The 21858-nt window shown below is 36.9% G+C and overlaps 3 protein-coding genes across 13 annotated transcripts in view; 1 reads left to right on the forward strand and 2 right to left on the reverse strand.

Annotated features, from left to right (window-relative positions):
* The window catches only part of gab1 (GRB2-associated binding protein 1), an 87991-nt gene extending 74506 nt beyond the window's left edge, over positions 1-13485 (forward strand). For 6 of the 11 annotated variants that reach the window (XM_056271728.1, XM_056271733.1, XM_056271731.1 and 3 more), the window contains 5 exons: positions 123-206; positions 3245-3338; positions 3859-3985; positions 10341-10469; positions 11597-13485. In XM_056271728.1, coding sequence (XP_056127703.1) covers positions 123-206; positions 3245-3338; positions 3859-3985; positions 10341-10469; positions 11597-11755 — 593 coding nt within the window. In that variant the 3' untranslated portion in view covers positions 11756-13485. Of the gene's footprint in view, positions 1-122; positions 207-3244; positions 3339-3858; positions 3986-9491; positions 9568-10340; positions 10470-11596 lie in introns of those variants that run through there. The other 5 variants (XM_056271732.1, XM_056271734.1, XM_056271729.1 and 2 more) reach the window with 4 other exon arrangements.
* Positions 9972-21858, reverse strand: part of si:dkey-27h10.2 (uncharacterized) — an 89971-nt gene continuing 78084 nt past the window's right edge. Inside the window, exon 10 of the mRNA XM_056271745.1 lies at positions 9972-9981. The gene's annotated coding sequence lies outside the window, so the exon portion shown is untranslated. The remainder of the gene's footprint in view (positions 9982-21858) is intronic.
* frem3 (Fras1 related extracellular matrix 3) overlaps positions 15209-21858 on the reverse strand; it is a 34785-nt gene continuing 28135 nt past the window's right edge. Inside the window, exons 14-24 of the mRNA XM_056271724.1 lie at positions 21282-21585; positions 20973-21104; positions 20538-20869; positions 19483-19675; positions 19224-19328; positions 17599-17726; positions 17324-17458; positions 17019-17145; positions 16714-16901; positions 15937-16083; positions 15209-15842 (exon numbers count right to left, since the gene is read on the reverse strand). Coding sequence (XP_056127699.1) covers positions 15315-15842; positions 15937-16083; positions 16714-16901; positions 17019-17145; positions 17324-17458; positions 17599-17726; positions 19224-19328; positions 19483-19675; positions 20538-20869; positions 20973-21104; positions 21282-21585 — 2319 coding nt within the window. The 3' untranslated portion in view covers positions 15209-15314. The remainder of the gene's footprint in view (positions 15843-15936; positions 16084-16713; positions 16902-17018; positions 17146-17323; positions 17459-17598; positions 17727-19223; positions 19329-19482; positions 19676-20537; positions 20870-20972; positions 21105-21281; positions 21586-21858) is intronic.

Genomic DNA, 21858 nt, shown 5'->3' on the forward strand with positions numbered 1-21858 from the left:
GCCAGGTGATGGAGGTGGCCGTGATTGTGCTAAATTGCATGGGTGTGAAGTTTAGAAGACAACACAAGACCGATTTCTCTAAAGAAGACATCTAACAAAGAAGTTTTCTCTCACCAATTCAGGTCAGAGCCCTAAAATAAACAGAGCAGTCGGTCTTGAGCGAACCGACTCCCAAACCATAGGTGAATTCTCAAGACGGCGTAAGGGTACGTACCTCGACAGAATGCTACTTTCATTGTCTGCGGTGTCTTTTTTGAAGGTTCCAGCAAGTTCTAACAACACAATGTATAATAGGAAAAATAAATATTTTCATAAAAAATTCTGGCTTCACTGCATGTCTACTTATGAACTGAGAATATGGCTACCTTCACACAGCAAAAGAATATGGTTATCTCTCTTGTAGGTAGCTGTTAATATTATATGTGTGTGTGTGTGTGTACACATGATACCTGCTATTTAAACATAACATTAAACACATTAAGGACTTATAACCACATATTTGAACAAATATTTACTTTAGCCACTGTTATTCACACCTTTATAGAATAAAAAGCACTTGACAGGTTATTCTTTCATACAGAGACCATATTCAAGCTGCTTGTGCTACTGTAAGTTGTTGTATGATCAGAACAATTTGACACAAGTCATTGTAAAAATGGCTTCCAATCCCAAAGACTTAACTGTGTGAACATAGTCTATCATACAAACACGCATAGCTTCACTACCTGCAGTGTGTGTAGGAACTTCAATTTCATAGTTACTACTGTTGTCTATCCGTTGCATTTGTCTGTTGCGTGCACAGGTTCCGGTCCATCTGAAGGCTTTTGGGTTTGTTTTTAAAATGGTTGGTCAGCTGGTTATTAAGCAAATTAATTTGTGATAGTTGAGGTTTCTAGGTTCTGGTTGAGTGATGCTTGTTGTGTCTGTGAGGGAAGCTAACACTCTTGATATCGCAGGTAAAACTAACTGATTAATGTTTGACACTCAATCATCAGAGTCTCTACAAACACCTTTCACTTTCAAACCGCTCACTGAGCCCACGAGTCATAAACATCATAAACACTTAACCAACACATTTGCAGAAGCATTTTTGAGTCGTATTGACAAGAGCTGGCAGTGGGCGAATGAATCCTATCATGACTAATAGTCTGAAGAGCTATTCAGGTGTCTGGTTAGAATCTTGGGAGAATCCTGATGCTGCTTTATTTAATGGCATCAGGATATATCTGCCATCAGGCTGTCCAAAGATACACTACTGTTCAAAAGTTTGGGGTTAGTAAGATTTTTTTTCTAAGTCTCTTATGCTCAAGATACAGTAAGAACAATAACATTATGAAAGATTAATATAATTCATAACAGTTTTCTATTTAAATATATTTTTTAATTTCATGTAATTTATTCCTGTGATGGTAAAGCTGGATTTTCAGCATCATTGCTCCAGTCTTCAGTATCACATGATTCTAATAAGATGATTTGGTGCTGAAGTAACATTTCTTATTATTATCAATGTTGAAAACAGTTGCACTGCTGAATATTTGTACTGAGGATTCTTTAATGAATATTAAGTTTAAAAGAACAGCATAAATATTTTCTTTCACTTGTGATCAATTTAATGCATCCTTGCTGAATAAAATCAATAATATTTTGACAAAATTGCCCACCCCAAACTTTTGAACGGTAGTGTATCTGCCATTAGGGTGTCCAAAGATACTTTTTTTTTTTTTAAAATGATGTGTTATTAATATGTTAAAACATTTTAAATAGCAGCGATACGCATTGGAGGGGAAAGTCTCAAATGCATTGAAGGAAACACTGGTGATGTTATCTATTTGAAAAGTTTTGAACCCCCAAGTTAAGGAGGCTCTGAAGTAAATATGCAGTGCCACATGTTAAATAAAATGCCAAAAAATACCTTTAGATTGAAACATAAAACATTTAATGAATACATTTTGTGATGCATTTCTTGTCATCACAATTCCACATATCAGTAGAATATTGTACAGTGGTACAATAATACAACAGTTGTCCCATATAGATGAATCACCATCTAGTGTTCTCAAGCCACATTATGTGCCCAAAAAGTTCACTTAGGGCCTTGAGATGCATACCAGTCTGTGCTCTCTTCCCTCACACACTGGCACCAGCTGGTGTGCGTTTCAGCCAACTACAGCTACTCCTCAGCTGCCAGATTGGGCGCTTCTCAGCTCAGCAAAGTGTCGGGCCAGCTGTGATGATAACTGAATCAGATGCTTCTTATATGAGAGAAATTGCAGAAAAGAGGATGTGTATGATTATCACTCGTTTGACCCTTTATTTAGCTGGGGCCTTGCTTTTCCCTCAGGTGTGATTTCAGTTCTAATGACTAATGATCCGTATTTTATTTAAGTGTGTTCTTAAGGAAAAAATGGAGTGAAACAAAACAAACTTATCCCACTGAGGAAAGGGTACTTATTTACTTCTCACTCCCATGATGTACTAAATAACAGATATCACCTTCTACTGGCTAAACACTTACCATTAGCTGCATGTGGAATACCTCACATTTATTTTATATTTTAATATAATTTGTATATATTACAATTAAGCATTATTTATTTTGTAAATTCATATTTTTTTTATTCAGTTTTTTCTTTCAAGCAACCCGAACCCTCATAAATTACTCGCAAATTTGTTTTTAAATATTTATAACTAATGTTAAAGTATCTTGTCCCATTGAATTCATTGCAACAATTTATGTTTGATTGTTTCTTCGAAGAATGTACGCACAGATTTGTTCTGATTTCCCCGCCAGCGTTTTTTTTTTTTTAAGTTGTCTGCCGCCACCAGAATTTGATCATTTTTACAAAAATTTCATGGCCCCCAGAATAGTTTGTTGTATGAATACCTGAACATGCAGTCTATCAAAAGATACAAAGAAATAAAAATATATTCTAGCTTCATGCATTGCTTTTTTTTTTTGTCAACACTTGAATGTGGGTAAGTTTAATAAAAAAAGCAACATTTTGAACAAAAAGCTGTCTTTGTCAAATACTACAACATGTGTTTAAGCAATGCTTCTACCGCCTGTTTCTGCTTCTTTTTGTCTGTGTTTTGATCCGGAGATTCTGTACTTTTTCAGAAAGACGGGGAAAGAGTTTTTATATTTTTAGTTACTATTATTATGTTTACAATATTAGGCCGAACCTTTGGTTGGTATTATCTCATCTGAACATTTTTCACAATTAAACTGGTGTTTTTCTTGCAGTTAAGCCGGCCCCTTTGGAGATCAAGCCTTTACCTGAGTGGGAAGAGTATACGGCACCGGTCCGTTCCCCCGTGACCAGATCCTTCACGAGGGAGTAAGTGTTGGGCATGTTTCCTCTGAAACAGATCAGCAATTCAGATCAGCATGGTTCTGCATGGCCTCCACGCAACAGACACCACAGGCTAAATAACTAATCATTCATGCATTCCTGTAGTCTTGTCCTAACATGCCATTATAGTAAAATAGTAGTTATGATAGTAAAACGTCACCATTATAAGTTATTTGACTGTCATCGCTACCTAGCACCACATAGTAGTTAAAGTGGTAATGATGACAGTCCAATGATGCCATGAATTGTGTTCTTGAATTATTTATTGAGTTAATACATTGATGTAGGTGCCACGTGATTCATGTGTCTGGAAGGCTGTTGAAAGTGTGTGTGTGGATTTTTTTGATTGCCAGTGTGTTTTGGGTTCCACAATATCAGCTAAAGAGCTCAGAACATGCATTAATCCAGACAGCTAGAGTTTGTGTTGCTGTTCTTTGTCTGTGTGTGTGTGTGTGTGTGAGAGAGAGCGAGCGAGCGGCAGTGTAAATGTTGTCTTGCTGCTCAGCCCCTCTAGGTGTACCACGGCCCCCAGACCGTCCTCGGGGCATAGCACTGCCTCCAGCAGCGACTCCGACGACTGTGATGAGAATTATGTAACCATGCAACACGCTAATATGTCTTCAGATGAACCAGTATGTAAAAAAAAAAAAAAAAACACCACAGCAACTTTTCCACAAAAATATACATTTAATGCTGTCAGAATTGGAATATATTCAGTGTGTATATATGTATATTAATTTAAAACTAAAATTTTAGAAGTAAAGTTTGGGGTCGGTATGTTTTTTGAAAGAATTCTTTTTTTTCACAAGGATGCTCACCAAGGCTGCATTTATTTGATCAAAGATACAGTAAAAACAGCAAAATTGTAAAACATTAATATTACTAATATTAAAACTGTTTTCTGTTTTAATGTATTTGAAAGAATTAAAAGAGCCGTTTCATGATGCATGATACTAGTATCGGTATCATGCCCGATACTGCGCTCATGTACTCGTACTTGTACTAGAGCTGCACGATTAATCAAAATGAAACCGCACGCGATTTGGGCAAAGGCTGCGATTAATTTCTGCGCAGCTTGTCAGTGCAGCACGGCTGATCGGTAGTAAATGCTGCTCCATCTGAAAGCCAGAGGGCGCTCTCGTGCAGACACGCCATATATGCCCCGCCACAGAAGTAGACAACACATGTCATTCCAGGAAATACCTATGGGCATCATAGTATCACTGTAGCTGAATAAACTAGTAGATTGAAAGATTGTACAGAAGATTTATTTATTAAATGTTGTCTTTTGTTGGACAAGAGGTTCATATATGCTTATGTTTGGAAAGATGTTTGACGCGTGTTGCTTTTTCAAATGTTATAAGCGACTCAAACTAGCAGTGGTTTCAGATGGAGCAGCATTTACTACGGATCACAGAGCCGTACGTCACTGACAAGCTGGGCTTTAAAAATAATCACAGCCTTTGCGATTTCATAATCGCAATAATCCAAATCAGTTAAGCGCGATTTCCATGTTAATTGCGATTAATCGTACAGCCCTAACTTGTACTCATTAAAATGCACCGATATCAACAATCGATACCACACACCGTGTACAGTAAGAAAAAAGAAACACTGACAACAGAGCAAACCGAGAGCAGAATGGATATATCAAAGAAGGATGTCTATGAAGTAAATATATCAAATTAATAGAATGATAAACAAATTCAATATTTCCACCCTATATAGCTGCTGTGCGTGAGCTGATAAGCTAAAGGTGGAGTTGATTGAGCGCTCAGCGACATAGACCCGCAAGCTTGTCGAGCGCACATTCTTTTTTCACTGACATTGCTGGAAAGTTTGTGGTTCAGTCAGATATGGCAATAGCAAAGAAAGTAAAATGAGGAGCGTATTACTAACGTTATCTAACGGTAAAGAGAGGGAGAGAGCTAGCACTTTTGTTGCATGCTCTTGATTGTTGATCATTCACTCAGCACACATGCATTATTTTATTAAAACTAAATCATATGTGTAAGTAAAGACATGAACTGTTACGTGATTTGTGTATAATGAATGGCTCCCTACATTTACATTAAGGCAGTATAGTAATCACATGGCGTTTTCAAGAGGTTTTCTGTGCGCAAACCGAAGCACGCACCCAGAATGCTGCCTCTCAGACAGCACGCGAATAGCCTATTAAATAGAGTTCCCTTTCATGTCGTCTTGTGCTTTAACGGACAAATTCACACAAAATTGTCAAAATGGCTGTATAGGCAAGTATCCTTGTAAAATATAGTCGGTCGTGTCTTAAGTGAACTTAAACAGTTAAATAGAAAACGCGTGTGTAACAGTATTTTGGATATGAGCAGCTCTTACAGTGACAGCAGCCTAATAAATCTACTGCTGTCTTTGTCCTCAATGTTAATCTAACAAAAGACAAAAAATCACTTACTGCTCTTGACTGGTTGAGCCCTGTTGGAGCAGCTCTAAATATTGTGCTATTAATTTAAAGATAAAATATGATAGAGCAATAATATGAACAGTGAAAGTAACAGTGGTTCCTACAATACATTTTAACAGGCATAATTAGGGATGAAAATAACTGAAAGAAATATCTATTGGCTAAGTCAACACATTTGATTCATATTCTTCTGGTTTCTCAGCCCAATATTTAAAAAAATTAAAAATGCAATGAAAATAGCAAGTACTAAAAATATCGTATCGGACCCGTTCTGGAAAAAGTGGTATCGGTGCATCCTGTATTGTTCAACTGGTCAAAAGTTCAAAAGAACAGTTTAAAAAAATATATATATATATAGATTTTTTGGTAAAAATGTAAAGAGCTTGACTGTCTCTTTTGATCCGTTTAATGTAAAAAAAAGTTTTACTGACCCCAAACTTTTAAACGGGTAAGTAAAATGTATTTGAATATAGTATAGCAACATTAAATGATTCTTAGAATTAGTTTTCTTCAATTTTTTTTCCATCAGATTTGATTTTGAAATAAACATTGTCATTGATTCTATTTTTTTTTTTTTTTTTTTTATCTCTTTAAATTACACACTATATATATATATACAATCCATTCAGTGTTGTTGTTTTTCATTATTAGGGACAAAGGCTAGATTGAGAATTAAAGTTCCCAGAAATCTTAAAGGGGTCATGAATTGAATAATCAAATGTTCCCTGATCTTTTGACAGATAAGAGGTCATTGTACTATAAAAAAATATCCTGTAAGTTTCAGAACTCAAACCTTTGTTAGTCCAAAAACAGCTTTTATTGGGAAAAAAATAAAAGCCGCTTCAAATTTTGTATGACGTCATAGTGCGATCAACGCCTACTTCTACATCATTGCCTCTTTAGCCCCGCCCACTGTTTTGGGCATGTAGTAGAGGGTGAGTAAATATGACAGCGATACAAACACAGGATTACTCGAGCTACAAAACAATAGAGATGCCTCCTAGATTCCTAGAACTACTAGATGTTGTGGGAAAACACAGTCTTTGCATTGCCTTCCTTGTGATCCGAACATTAGGAAAGCATTGATGAACTTCCAGACCGCGTCAGTAAGACACTGTTTATTTGTTCACTTTATTTTCAGACAGTTCAACTTAAAGGGATACTCCACCCAAAAATGAAAATTCCGTCATCATTTACTCATTTCATCATTTAAGTTGTTGCAAACCTGTATGAGTTTCTTTCTTCTGCTGAACACAAAGCAAGATATTTTGAAGAACGATTGGAACTTTGACTCCATTGACTTCCATAGTATTTTTTTTTTCTACTATGGAAGTCAATGGTGCCAAACAACCGTTTGGTTCCAATCGTTCTTCAAAATATCTTCCTTTGTGTTCAGCAGAAGAAAGAAACTCAAACTCACTGAAAAGGATGAACAATGACTATATCAACGATTTTGTGTATTCATAATTCGTTTTCACAAAACACCATAAGATATTAAATCTTATGACAATTATAGCTGTGATAAGTATTTCAACTTTATTTGTCAAAACCAAGACTTAAAAGGTATATGTAATACAAATAAATGTTTCACAGTTGGCAAATATTTCAACTGAAAACGAGAAACACTTTTCTGTAGCATCTTTGTTTAAACACTATGGAATAAATATAAATAAAGATGATTCATTTCCATGCTGTTGCAGACTGGAGTATCCTTGATATTTGAGGTGTAGGCTCATTGTCTTCTGATTCGGGATCAGACTCAAACTTGTTTGGCTAAATTTCACCGGTTGCCATTTTTTAACATCAGAGGTTTTCAAAACAATTCCACGTGTAATGGTGGGGACGTTGAAAATTATTTTAATATGCAAAATTGTTACCCAATCATAGCAGTGGGCATTTGTTTCTTGAATGTGGCACGCCTATCAAAACAGAGTGTTTAAAAGAGAGGGTCAAAAACAGGATAGAAAATACCCTATTAAAGGCACACTGTGGAACTTTTCAACCTTTATAATATATTACCAAAACCCATTGAGATGGTACATCGACTTACAATAGGTTGAATGACACGTCTGCCGAAGCCTGAAGGTGTCTGTATCGCTTTTACTAGCACTATGTAACTTCGGGTTTCGGGTAGGAACCCGAGCACAAAAAGAACTACAAAATCCGACCGGTTTACGGCATACGTCACTTCCCCCACCACCCCAACAACCTATGAGCTCAACTCGCGTTTGATTGCCGGCGTCTGTATGTTGTCGTCATGGCTGAATCAACAGCTACTCGGAAGAAACCGAAGAAAGCAAAGATTTTGTCAGAGGAGACCAAAAACAGAAAAAGGGAGAGTTTAAAATAAACATCGGCATAAAAGTGTATATATAATGTAATATTTACTGCGAATTCGTGTAACAAAACTGATATAGCCTAAGTCACAACATACTGCCGTATACAAATGTAAATGTTTTTTTTCCTTTCGGCTCATATATGTTTGTATTTGTGTAAAAGGAAAAACAAACTGAAGACTACAAATAACGGAAATATGTAGTGAGTTATATCAGTTTTGTTACACGATTTCCCGACTACTCGATTTCATCTCCAACCCATTGCAAAGAGATCCTGAAGACGTTAATTGTTTGCTTCAGGTGTGTTTGATTAGGGTTGGAGATGAACTGTGCAGGACAGACGATCGGCAGGAGCAGGATTGGGCAACCCGTATCAATGCGACTTACCTGATCAGACATTGTTTTCTGCGTATGCTACTTTTATTCAATTTGTTTTCTTTATAGGATTTATATTATTAATCTTATATTTATATTATTATTTTGGTCAGTAGTGAATCGATTAACTTTCTCCAACATACAAATCAAATGCCGTCTGCACACACATAAAGACACGGGAGGTTGACCGGTTGACTGTTTGTTGACTTTTGCGACAATGCTGCGGCGCTTGTGGCCTCTAGGGGCACTAGACGTGAAAATTACAGGTCGAGCGCACTCTAGTGGCCAAAAATTCCACAGTGTGCCTTTAATTCTAAATTGTTGTTTATGTAAAAAGTCTTGCTAACATGAAAAGTGGACCTCAAAGAACATGACATAAAAATAAAAAAGTTCATGACCCCTTTAATTGGTGGGTGATATTTTGTGATCTGTGTACTGGATAGAAGGACCCCTCGCTGCTTTTTCTATCTTTACTTTTCTTTTCCCTCCAGGTCTTCTGCTATTTTTGTTGTCTTTCTTCCATTTCTTTTTTGTTTCCTTGGTTTCACCTGAAGGGGCATCTTTGCTGTTCCACTTTCGTGTTTATTAATGTGATTCTTATTTCTATTAATGGACCATTTTCTTGATATGGAGCTTTTTGTGCATGGCTTGTTTTGTTTGCTAACATGTTAGCATGTTAGCTGTAAAATAACAAGCAAACAGCTTACAGCTGTGATGTTGATAACACTGCACAGTGTGGCTTTTGGTGCACTGGATTCAGCTGCCAAATACCTGGGAAAATATTTTCTCTGCCTCTTTTTCTGTTTCTCATTTTCTACATTCTGTTCCTTGAATTCTTTTGTGCATCCTTTTGTCTGGCTCATCTGTGTTTTGCATTTTTAATTTCTAGTTCCTCTGCTTGCCTTTGCTGTTTGTTTCCTGTTTACTCTTTGATTTTTTTTTCTGCTCCTCCTCTCCTCCTCTCCTCCTTGTTCCTCCGTTCTGTAGAGAGGAGTCCTTCTACTGTACAGTTCCCATCACTCCTATAAAGAGAGAAGTGTCAGGTCTAGACAAGCTGGATGAGGTGAGCAGGGTTGCAAAAGTAGACTGAACTTAGTGTATGACCTGACAAATTCCGCTAGAAACGCCATTAGACAGTTTTCTTTTTTTTTCTATTGGGTATACAATCGTTCATTTCAACATGACTGAAACCTAATTTGAGTGTAGATGTCCATTCCGGGTTTTTTTTAGCTCAAAGATGATAATCTTTCTAATCAATATTTTGTTATTGTTTTTTATCAATTATATACAGTATCCATTATATTAGCAATGCAGTGTTGTTCCCCCTGACAGTCACTTGATGATTTGGTTTGTATTGAGTTAGTAAATAATGCAAAGTGAAATAACATTTCATATATTATAAATATATAATTTTGGAAATAATTTTGGAAACAACACTTTAGAGGTCGGATTGTCATCTGCAGTGGTGTTTTTTCAGCAGAATCCTGTAGAACTAAAGGGGCATTATTTTGAATAACTTAGATTGATCATTAATGAATTATGAAGCTCTCAGATCAATTTAAAACAGTTTAGAAAGACCTATTTTTCTCTTCATATTTTGATATGAAGGTAAGCAACTCAGTACCGATTTAATCATCAGAACGAGTGTTGGGTGAACAACCACATGTAGATAGGTAGATTAGAAATGTAAAAAAATCTGACTGTTCACTTACATCACCTAGTAGCACTGTCGTAGATTAATTTACCAATAGCATAAATCTTTTAATAACTAATTCTGATGACCTTTTTGACCATTGACTCAGGTAAACGGTTTTTGTAATTTTTTTGATCTCTCAGAACATGAAGTTAGGAGCACCAATGAATGCTGATGGAGGTGGGAGTCCCATGGTGAAGCCCAAAGGAGACAAGCAGGTGGAGTACCTGGACCTCGACTTGGACCCTGGGAAATCAACTCCTCCTCGGAAGGTAAGATATGACAAATCATTTCTCACAACTAGACAAACTTAAAAATTAGTTATTATGGATGGATGTGTTTGTGTGAGGTTTTAATCACCAGGAGTCAGACTATCTCATGCTTTTACTGTCTATAGCTGACAAGCGTAACAATGGGGGGCATAATATATGTTGACACCAGTGCTATTATCCCCAGGCTCTGTGATTATACACCTACTATAGCTTTTTTGATCATTATTTAGCAGGAATAAAATCTGCTCTTTTCTCAGCTTGATGGAATATGGTCATTCTCTGGCCTTTTTTATTAACAAAGTATTATACACCAGTTGAGGATTATTGTTTTTCCCATCGTTCTCTGCAGACAAGAGACTGTAATGCGTGGCAGCTGTTACATTACTTCTGGCACCAGTTTATTGTCCCCATCCCCTAATTTCTAGCTTTTTAAATAATGTAATTATCCTTACTCCTTTATTTAAAAAGTTAAATATTAATATTTACAAATTAAACTACAACAATGTCAAGGAGCTTTTTGAAGTATTGCTCATTTAAGTAAACTAGGGATGCACCGATATTAAAATTCTGTCTGTCTAAGCCTTTACTTATTTATGCTATGACTGATAACCGATAAATAATTATAATTATATAACATGTTATCTAAATAAAGTGCAAATTTATTTAAAAAACATTTTTAAATGAAATGTCTAACAACAGTGTTAATAACTTGGCTAAGAGTGGCATTTTACAGTATGAAATATTAATATTTTGAGATTTTTATTAATATTACATTTTAACTGTTCTAATTGTTAGAATTTTTAAAGATTAACTTTGTGAGTGTTACATGACAGAAAAAGTCATCTAAATGTAAAAAAAAGGTTAATTAGCAATTATGTAAAGTTAAATATCCAATATTATCCGATAACTGATATTGTATCGATATATTGTGCAAAATGATTTACATTTCCAATGAATTTTTCATTAATAAAGTGTTTTTTTTAAATGTAAAAATCAATTCTATACATTACTGATACTGGAGAAAAGAATCGTAGCATATTTTTTTATTTTAGTGTCAACTCGCAATCCAAGTACTGGTAATTTTGGCAAGACCGGTTTTGACTGTCTGTCATATCTTCACCTTCCAGAAGAAGAGTAACGGGACTGGTATTTCAGCATCAGATGAGCGGGTGGACTATGTGGTGGTGGATCAGCAGCGAACGCAAGCACTGAAGAGCACACGAGAGGCCTGGAGTGACGAACGGCAGTTGACGGAGACAGACACCCCCAGCAAAGGGCCCAAATGACACCCACCTCTCTCCTCTTTTCTGCTTGGTCAGGACTCGTGGGAGGCCGAGGAATGGAGGATGTTTGATTTTAGATACAGGTGTGTGACAGCGACTAGGTCACAGCTCCCAGATCAGCTAGTTTACACTGCTTCCTGCTAGACGACAGCACCCACGCAGGGGAGAGCTGATCCGAGGGATTCTCATGTATAAGCTGACAGACTCGAAGTAAGATGGACAGAACAGGGGCTGAAGGACTCACAATGCCTTATTGGCTGAAAGCCCAGTAAATATTGCGCTAACAGAGCAGCATTATTCGTACTATAAAGATACACACTGCCCCTCACCCATCCACTCAGACAGTTTCTGATTCATGGATATCGTTTTTCCCCCATCGAGGTGTTAAAGCACATTATTCCATGGGCTCGGGGTGCATCAGGTCTGTTGAATTTGTCAGTTGTTTTTGTTCTGTTTTCACAATGTTCCATGTTCACAAATCTGCCAAGGTGGGTTTTTAGGATGTGTTTTAGGAGGCCAAAAAGGTTTCTTTTTGTTTTGTGTTTGGTCTATATAGTTCCATGATAATCTGAAACCTTTAGACATCGAGGTTTCACTTGTTTTCCATTTGTTTTATTCTTTTGGGCCTCAAGTGTAATTCGGTAGTGCAATCAAAAGGTTTTGAGTTGCTTGAACCGTGAATCTACTTATAGGTGAAAGAGTTAGTTTGTTTGAAAATTATTTTCGTTTGCATGTAAGACAGCAGGCAGACTGTATAAAGTGTTATGTACATTAATAAAAGTGTCCTTTATTTGTATCTAATATCTAGTATGTTAAGGCTAAGGTGTGGATTCTGCAGGATAGAAGTCTACACGGTCTGAGATGGTATCAGAAACTATGAAATGTTATTGGTGGAATCAGGAACTGTGATAGTTTTTAACAGAGAAGAGAATTCTCTAAGTTTTTGTGTGTTTTATGTTTTTGGTTGAATTTTCTCTCCTTTGTTTTCAAGCAAGGTATCAATTTACAGAAAGCGCCGAGGTCAGGTACTCACTGAAAGGTTTAACAGAGTTCATTTATTTTATTTTATTTTGCAGCCATAGATGACGTCTTTAGTGTTGCAGTTCGTATGTTCTCATAGAAACCTTTTTGAAATTGCTTACGACGCAAGATATTATTACAAAGGCTTTGTGCTGTATGGGATGCCTTCATAGAGGGGAGGAAAAGCCGGTCAAGTAGTTTCAGGAATTTTATTTTGTTTCTGCATTCTCTGTGTGACTGCTCTATCAATGCATTGTATTGCCACTTCGATAATTTATTTCAGATGGAGTTCCACAACTCTTGGAAACTAATTGCCTTAACATTGCAACTTTTTTGAATGTTGTAAATATGATCCATTCAGTGATTTTTAGCTCAAATCAGAATACATCTATACAGAATACATCAGCATAGAACTTTACTGTGTGTGTAAAATAAAATAGCTCTACTAACTACCATTCTTAAGCCAAGAAGACACTTGAAGTGTTGCAACACCGTTGGTGGCTTCTGCTGTATATATCGATAGGCTTTCCAAGCATGTCTTTTGATTCAAAGCTGTGCCTATATTGTTTCCCTTTTACTCAAATCTTTTTTTTTTCTTTGAGCCCCCAGACCCTGATGCTTTATATCTTTTTTTAATGAATCTGAAAGAAATGTACATTTTAAAATAAACTCAATAAAAATGATACTTCAGGAGATTACTGCTGACATTGCAACTAATGGAATCTGTGATGATTTGTTTTCAGAACTGTAATTTCAATGGCATTGAACATTATGGGTTAATATTACACCCTAAATGAATGGTGTCCTGATGGATATCGGTACCTATAAGTGAGCCTCAACTGCAACCACGGCTCTTTTATCAATGTACTTGGCTTGCACTTGGAATTAGACACAGGAACATGTTAAATGACAGAAATTCAACTTGTCACAGGTTATAGAAGTAGGCATTTATATTTTTAACACTTAACAGGCACTTTATAATGAAACAAGTATCCAAGTATCTAGACAGAATTCCTTTCATCAGCAATAAAGAAACAAAAAGAAATTAAACAATTCTCAAAAACATATTCTGTCATATTGATATATTTAGAAAAAAAAAAACAATGCTAATGGTCTATTAGCTGACACTTTAAATCTGTTGGGTTTCAAACTCTTTTGTCCTGGTGTTAGTGATTTCCATTATAAGGTGAGATTTAAATGACAAAATGTTGGCTGGTTGGTGTCTGACAATTAAATTTTAATATATTGAAAAATAACTAACATTAAACAATAAATTGAAAGAATTATCACCAACTGGGAAGCCACAAAATAAAATGAAAAACTAAAATGCTAGTATCAGTTTAAAATTATAATTTGAATATTCAGTGTTCTTTGCTTCTATTTTGTAAATCTGTAATGATTTTTTTAACATGGAAAAAAAAACATTATGTATGTGTGGTTCACAAGTTTTCAAGTTTTATCAGGGTGTATTTTATCATGTACTACCTTTTGTTAACACCAGTCTCTCCTTTTTCAGATAAAGAATAGGCAACTATGTACACACAGAATTAATGTGTGATTCTGAACCACATTTTAACATCCTGAAAATGTATAAAAATAAGTACATTCTGAATAGTTATGAACTTGAACATCACGCTCCCTTTGCATAGCAACACATCGATCATGTGGGAACGCTGGCCTTGGCTGTTGTACACAGCAGTTCATGTCATGGAACATATAAAAATAGATACATTTATTACATAAATGTTCGAAGAAGCCAGTTCTTGCATCTTTCAATTTGCTTAAATCTTACACGCACACATTCAGAAGAAGAACTGTTACAAATCGAATTAAATTAATTACTGATTAAAAAAAAAAGAAAATAAAAGACACTATGATCCTGAACATTTAAATTGCCTGGGTAACTGCTGAGATTGCTGTTTTTGGCTATTGATCCCCAACATATGCCATTCATGCTGGGGCTAAATTTACCATTTAATTTTTCTATATTTTTCTATTTATTTATATAAGTAGTTGTGGAGTTTTTTTTTTTTTTATTTGGAAAGAAATCAAAAGGGTGGATTTATATATATATATATATATATATATATATATATATATATATATATATATATATATATATATATATATATATATATATATATATATATATATATATATTATGGAGCAGTACTTGTTAAATTTGCAGATAATTTGAGTTTGACAAAAGCTGAAGCACAGATTCACTCTGTTTGTCTGAGCGGGTTTTCTGTGGCCAATTCTGGTTCACAGATCTACTGATTGGAGCACGCTAAAATAAAATTAGTACTACGAAGCTCAAACTTAATCTTAGAGAAAGGCAACAAGCAACCTTCTTTTGTTTGACCAGGTTGTATGAGGAGTCTTGGAGTTAAGATGTCTTCATTGAAGCTGTGAAACCTTCCCAAAAAAAGATCTCAAAATATTTCCGTCTCCGTAACTTCAACTGCTTCTTGACAAGAAAGCACCATGGTAAGAGTAAGTTTTGGCATGTCTTAAATGACATGCCAGGAACAGGGGTGGTTTAAACCTCAGAGCTGTCCACATTGTGTCTTGTGGGCTTCTTGTTGTATGCTGTGCAGGACGAAGTGGAATAAGTTGGGTACTTTTTCTCTTTCCGCTTGCGTCGCATCAAGAGAACCACCAGAACTACAACCAGGCATACCAGCAGGATGAGCCCAGCCACCCCGAGCAATGTGGACATGCCAGCGGGAAGAGAAAAATCTGAACCAGGACCTTTACCCAGGCTCCCCTCCACCAGGGGGTGCTCTAGGTCAGTCTCATGACCCCATGGCTGGCTCACCCGGAGTCGGTTTGAGCGGTCGATTGTGATATGCTGAATGTTGGTGCCTCGGTTATTCTCAGCACCAATGTCAAAAGCTTCTGGGTCGGGTACTGCACGACGATTACGGGATTGGGTGCCAGGGTCAGCTATGGCAGAGGATATAGCGTGGTGGTACTCAAGGCTTCTTTTACCAATGCCTCGGTTGGCGTTCTCTCTAGAACGGAGGGTGTAGATGGTGTGGATGAACCATTCCCGGCCAGCAGCGACCTGAGGAATTAAACATTATTTCTTAATATTCTAGATGAAAATTGGGCACCTTTGGGTTTCTCACTATTGTTATAAAACATGGTGTGTCTCTGACCTGGAAGAGGGGAGATGATGACAGCGTGAAACCATCTGATCCAGTTTGTCTGACCAAAGGCAGGGCTTCAGGAGTATCCAAAGCCAAGCTGGCATCAAACTGGACATTTCCAAATGTGGTGGCCTGAGTTTCTGGCTGAGCTTTGTCCTTAAGTTCAAAGACCAACATGTTAATTGGTGATAAACAAAATGTATTTTACATGCAGTTGCATACAATTACTTGAAAACACCCAATCTTTGATGAGCATGTTTTTAATTTCTGGAATTATTATTATTATTATTTTTTATTTTATTTTTATTTTTTAACCAAATTTACAAGGTGATACATCTTTCATATAATAATGAAAGAAAAAAATATATAATCATTTTATTAAATTATCTTTTATTATGCAGAAACACCCCCCAAAAGAGGAAATTATATCATAGAGGAACTGTAGTCCTTCAAGACTGTGCCAAGCTCAATAAGTTTCTTAATATAATATAATAATATAATATAATATGATTTGGCCTTGACAAGGCAAGTTTAGTTCAGATTGTAAATGTCATTTGGTGCAACTACCCAAAGTATATATGTTAAAAAAGGGTACAACCAGGAGGGTTTGAAGAAAAAAACTTTTTTGAAACCACACACAAGTTTTGCAGACATTAAATTTATAAAATGGTATAAGCATTTTCATTGACATTTTGATCTTCCTCTATTCAAATCATGATCCACATAGAGGTAGAATTCACATTCACAATGAATGTTGGTATGAAAGGCAAAAAAAAAATCAGATACCAGGATCTTGAGTCTGTAAAGCAGGGATGGAGCATCAGCCAGGCATCCATACTCTTTATTTGTAGGGTTGTACTTTGGTACATAGCCATCCGCACCAGTACAAAGGAACACTTTCTCTATGCTGCAGGAGAAAGAATCACCCAGGTTCTGCACTGGGTCCACCATCACACGCCCAAAGATCTTAGAACCTAGAGGAGAACCAATTTGATTCAATTAGTTTTACACTCAATACAGGGACTGAATTCATTCCTTTTCACCTAAACTAAATTGAATTAATTATATTATTGTTCTTGGATGCCCATTACCTTCCATGAAGGCAGTGTCTGTGCCCTCTCCAAAGCCCATGGAGCCATCAGACAGCCACAGCTCCTTCTTCGACAGCAGGAACATCTGTGTGTTCAGACTAAACTCTGCTGCAACTGGGTCACTCACCTGAGAAACAGCACAAAACCAGCAGGTGTTTATGCATCATATATGTATATTTGTTGTGATTGACAGGATTAGACGAACATGCTGTTACCTTATAGTAGATCTGTAGTTGAATTAATAAGAAACATGTCAACTACATTACTCTCATAATGTAAAGGTAAATGAAGAAGCTGAAACCAACCTGCTGGAAGCGGATGTCCATGTCGAAGGTGAGAGGCTCCCTCGGGTGGCACACAGGGGGTATGCTGAACTCCCCATTAGGTGAAGCGCTACATGGAATCATCTTCACAGTATAGGTGCCGGAATAGTCTCTCACCTACATGCACATACAGTCAGTTTACCTTTTTAATATTCATAAAATGTATAACCAACATCCATGAATTTATGACAATATATAAATGAAATAAAAGGTAAAAATAAATAAAATAAAGTAATTAAAAATGTGACTAAACTTACAGCAAAGTCAGAAACGAAGCTCCATTGTTGCATGGGCTGGTTGTAAGTGGGCTCAGTTCTGACCAGGGAGAGAGTGAATGTGAGTCCAGGGTGGTCCGCTGACATTACCATAGAGGACAAAGTGGTTCCTGAAAGCCGATACACATCCCAGACATGTCAAATTCCAAATAAACATAACTTCAGAAAAAAAAAAAATCAAAACCAGTTTGATTTTAGTAACATTTATATAAAATAATATTCGCAGTCACTTGCATTCAATCACACATTTAAAGATACTGTAGCCTACCTGATATATTTTTCTTCTATTTGGGCAAAATGGTTTAACCCCAAATTTTAAATTTTAAAATTTTAAAAGCAATCATCTGTGAAAAAAGCAGGCTTTACAATGCCATAGACTGTTTATTATAGAGGATTGTAATAGATGAGAAGCTCGTTCCAGGGACGGAGAATCTTGGCCAATACATGCTCAGGAAAAAGAGGGTTGCGCATATTGAACTCAGGGACGAAAATTATAAAATGAGCGAGTACATCATGAATCCATTTTCCAAACCTTGTTTTTGTCTTATCCTGAATCATACGGTCCACCTATAATAAGTGTTTATAATATATTCGGACTATTTTAGACTGGTTCGGGTCGTACTGCTGCGGGGTAGCCCAGTACCTGCGTGACTCGTCATATACAGAGAGAAGTACCTCTGGCTACAATGTTATTCCGCAAGACGCATGCAGTTCTGTTTATTAACTGCTAGAGCGCCAAAAGTTAAGGACTGCAGCTTTAATAATTGATATGAAATGTATTATTATTGTTATTATTATTTAGTAATTTTCTATCTACACAAATAGTTTTTTTGTTGTTGTTGTTGTTGTTGTTGTTGTTGTTGTATAGAATCATATCTCTTGCCAGTGTGCAACTCATCGACCAATCAGAGTACACACCCGAATAAAGTTAGGCTACTACCGCGTGACCAATATGAAGCGGAGAGAAGAGAAATGTAAACAGATGAACTGGTGCTCACTGACGAAGAATTCGTCATCTTTAGTTTGGAAGAATAGATGACACTAGGACATCCGTGAGAAATGCATCGCAATGAGGTAATTTTTAAGTATAGTTTCAATGCGACACACGATCAATTAATGTCGTAAGTCCATTTGACTAGCGCTCCAAAACAAACCCGATCCTAACCTAATTACGTTTAAACGTTACCGTACATTTACAAGCGGAGTGATAAGAGCTCAGATAAATAACTGAGACTAGGATAATGTATTCCGACCTGGTGTGTGTCCATATACTGCGTTAGTAAAGGGGGATGCCAAAATATGCTACATACATGAAACATAAACATATTTAACTGAATTTTGGTCAACAATTCAACACCAATTTATTTTTTATTACCCTTAAAGTGGGAACTAGAAATGGAGAAACAAGTTTTGAGGCATTAATGTCACCAGCAGAGGGCAGTAAAGGTTTGTCAGGAGGGTATTGACAGAGGAAGTTTACTGTCGCAGTCTAGGCGACTGTAGCTAAGATTTATCTCTTTGGGGCAGAGTTTTACAACACAGTGGAAGAGAGTTAAAGGATCGCCTGTCAACAGCAATGTGTGGGTCTGTATCCATCTGGACATTACCTGGGTGAGACATGACAAACTGTCCTCTAAATCGGGCCTCAGTCTTGAAGTTGACAACAAGACGTCCTTCATCATTTATTCTCATGCTGGTGGGATACATGGCACCTATAAAAATAATCACACAAATAAAAACATCAGGCTGTCATTAGCTTTAATTATGTCTCTAAAGTAATTTGTATTCATGTCTATTTGAATTCACCATGTATTAAAACTTCTGATGCATGGCGTCCAATATGGCACTATGGCATATCTATACTACCTTGTAGCTCAGCCTCTGGTGGGCTTCCAATACCATCTTGCCATAAGATGGCAGTGTCATACACAAAGGTGAGCCGCAGCTCAGAACGTAAGTCAAAATGTTGCCAGCCGCCAACCGCGACGGGAGAGTGAAAGACATAGGACACAAACAGAGGCACCCGCAGGGTTACATAGGACTGAACCAGATTCAGCACCTACAGACACAGGAACAGAAAAAACACCAAATGTAGTCAAACATTGTGACAAGTAGCTTAATCAAGTATAATGTTTCAAAAGATTTCTATTTAAAATAAATCATGTTCTTTCTAGTAAAGAATTAAAGAATCCTTAGAAAAAAATCAGTTTCTACAGAAATATTAAACAGCACAACTGTTTTAAAATGTTTTAAGAAATGTTTCTTAAGCGCCAAATCAGCATATTATAATGATTTCTGACGGATCCATGTGACACTGAAGACTGGAGAAATGACTGCGGAAAAATCAGCTCTGCCATTTACATTTTAAATTAAATATGAATGGAAAACAATTTTAAAATTATTTTCTATTCTTATATATTTTCAATGATTTCTCAATATTACTGTATTTTTAAATGCAGCATAAGAGTCTTCTTTCAAAGACATTAAAACAATCTTATCGACCCCAAACAGGCTTCCAGACTGCGACCATTTTTTGAGAATGTGCGCGTTAAAATTCTATGTGGTCGCATTTGTGCGAGTGCATGGTCATGTACTCAGTTAAATTCACGCATGCGCAACAGAACGCCGTTGTATCAGCAGCTGCTGCAGTCCGTATTTTCAAAATGAACGAGTACATCATGAATCCATTTTCCAAACAGTGCAAAACTATGGTATGCAGATTAAGACCACTATTCATGCATTGATTAATCCCATGGCATGTAGAAGAAAAAAAAAAGTGCGACCAAATCATATGCTGGTGCGACCAACTGAGAAAGTTGGTAGCACCAGTGCAACCAGTGGAAAAGTTAGTCTGGAGCCCTGCCAAACTTTTTGAATGAACTTTAAATGAGCATAGCTTTGAATGATTATTCCTGAAATACCTGTCCATCTGTGCCAATCGATCCCCCACAGTCATTCAGCAGCTCTGACATGTCGTAGTAGCTACTGAACTCCCACAGACATGCCTCGAGGTTAAGGTTGCGGTAGAATCGAAGGGAATTGGTGCTACGCATGGCCACGCTGTACTGGTACGGTGAAGTCTCGCCAATAATTTCTGGGTTCTTTGTGGCGTCGGTGATAAAACCATGTGCTGTTTGGATCTCGTTGAAATCCAAGAGGTTAGAGCAGCGGTGGTTTCCTACTCGTGTGCCATCTGGACTAAGGGTTAGCTCAAAGTTTGAAAGGGGACGTGTGGAGATAACAGGCAGCATGCCTGAGGAAAAACAATGCAGTTTAATATCCTGGATTTTGGAGACATTTTGATTGATATTTGCTTACTCAATATGGCATTGTTTGTGATGGAGGTGGTCACTCACCATCCATGTGCGGCATAGTAACAGTGAGTTTGATCAGATTGGGGTAGTCAGGGTCATCTGGGCCAGTGTAACGGATTTTAGCTGAGAACGGTTCAGCACCCACTGTTCCAGGTATACGAGGCTGACACAGGCCTAAGGATAGCAGACACCTTGATTTAACTTTCAAAACAATTCATTTTCCTTGACATCCCAGAAAACAGTAAAACAAACCAACATACAAACAAAACCTTGTGCTTTGTTGAATTTGGTATTAGTAATTCTTAAAGAATTGAGCAGCAATCCAAGTTGTGGTAGTTACAAGAGCCTCACCCTCCTCTCGGCTGATGACCACAATGGGCGAACTGAGCTCCAGCCCAGCATCTCCATTGGCGTTGAAGGCTCGGGCTGCACACTGTACACGGGAACCAGCCTGGAAGTAGATGGAGTCCAAAGTGATGGACTTGGTGTTAGTGAAGAAGGTGTTGGTATCCACTTCGCGCATGGGGCTGGTGACTCCATCCGGCCCACTGGGGGCACTGACCATCCAGCGGTACTGAGTTAGTGTGTCATTTATGTTCTCCACTGAACAAATGGAGCCAGTCTTGTCAAAGTCAAAGTATTTGGGGTTGCAGGCCTGATGGAACACAGACACAAGAAAACAATCAGAATTATAATTACAATTTATATTTAATTATAATTATAATTTACTTGCAGATATAGTTTCCACCCCTAATGATATTTGGAGTCATATTCCACAACATTCAATTACTGTTTCAATGACTTCATTAATACCATCTCCCTTTTTGCAAGGTGTATTTGTACTGTTTCTTTATTTGCTATACTCTTTATATGGTAAATGAAAGGGAAACGGTAAGAATAAAATGAAACAAATTTCAAAAAGTGATTA

This window comes from Rhinichthys klamathensis, unplaced genomic scaffold (genome assembly GCF_029890125.1).
Source record: "Rhinichthys klamathensis goyatoka isolate OS25496 unplaced genomic scaffold, OSU_Roscu_1.1 h1tg000325l_1, whole genome shotgun sequence".
NCBI classification, from domain to species: domain Eukaryota; kingdom Metazoa; phylum Chordata; class Actinopteri; order Cypriniformes; family Leuciscidae; genus Rhinichthys; species Rhinichthys klamathensis.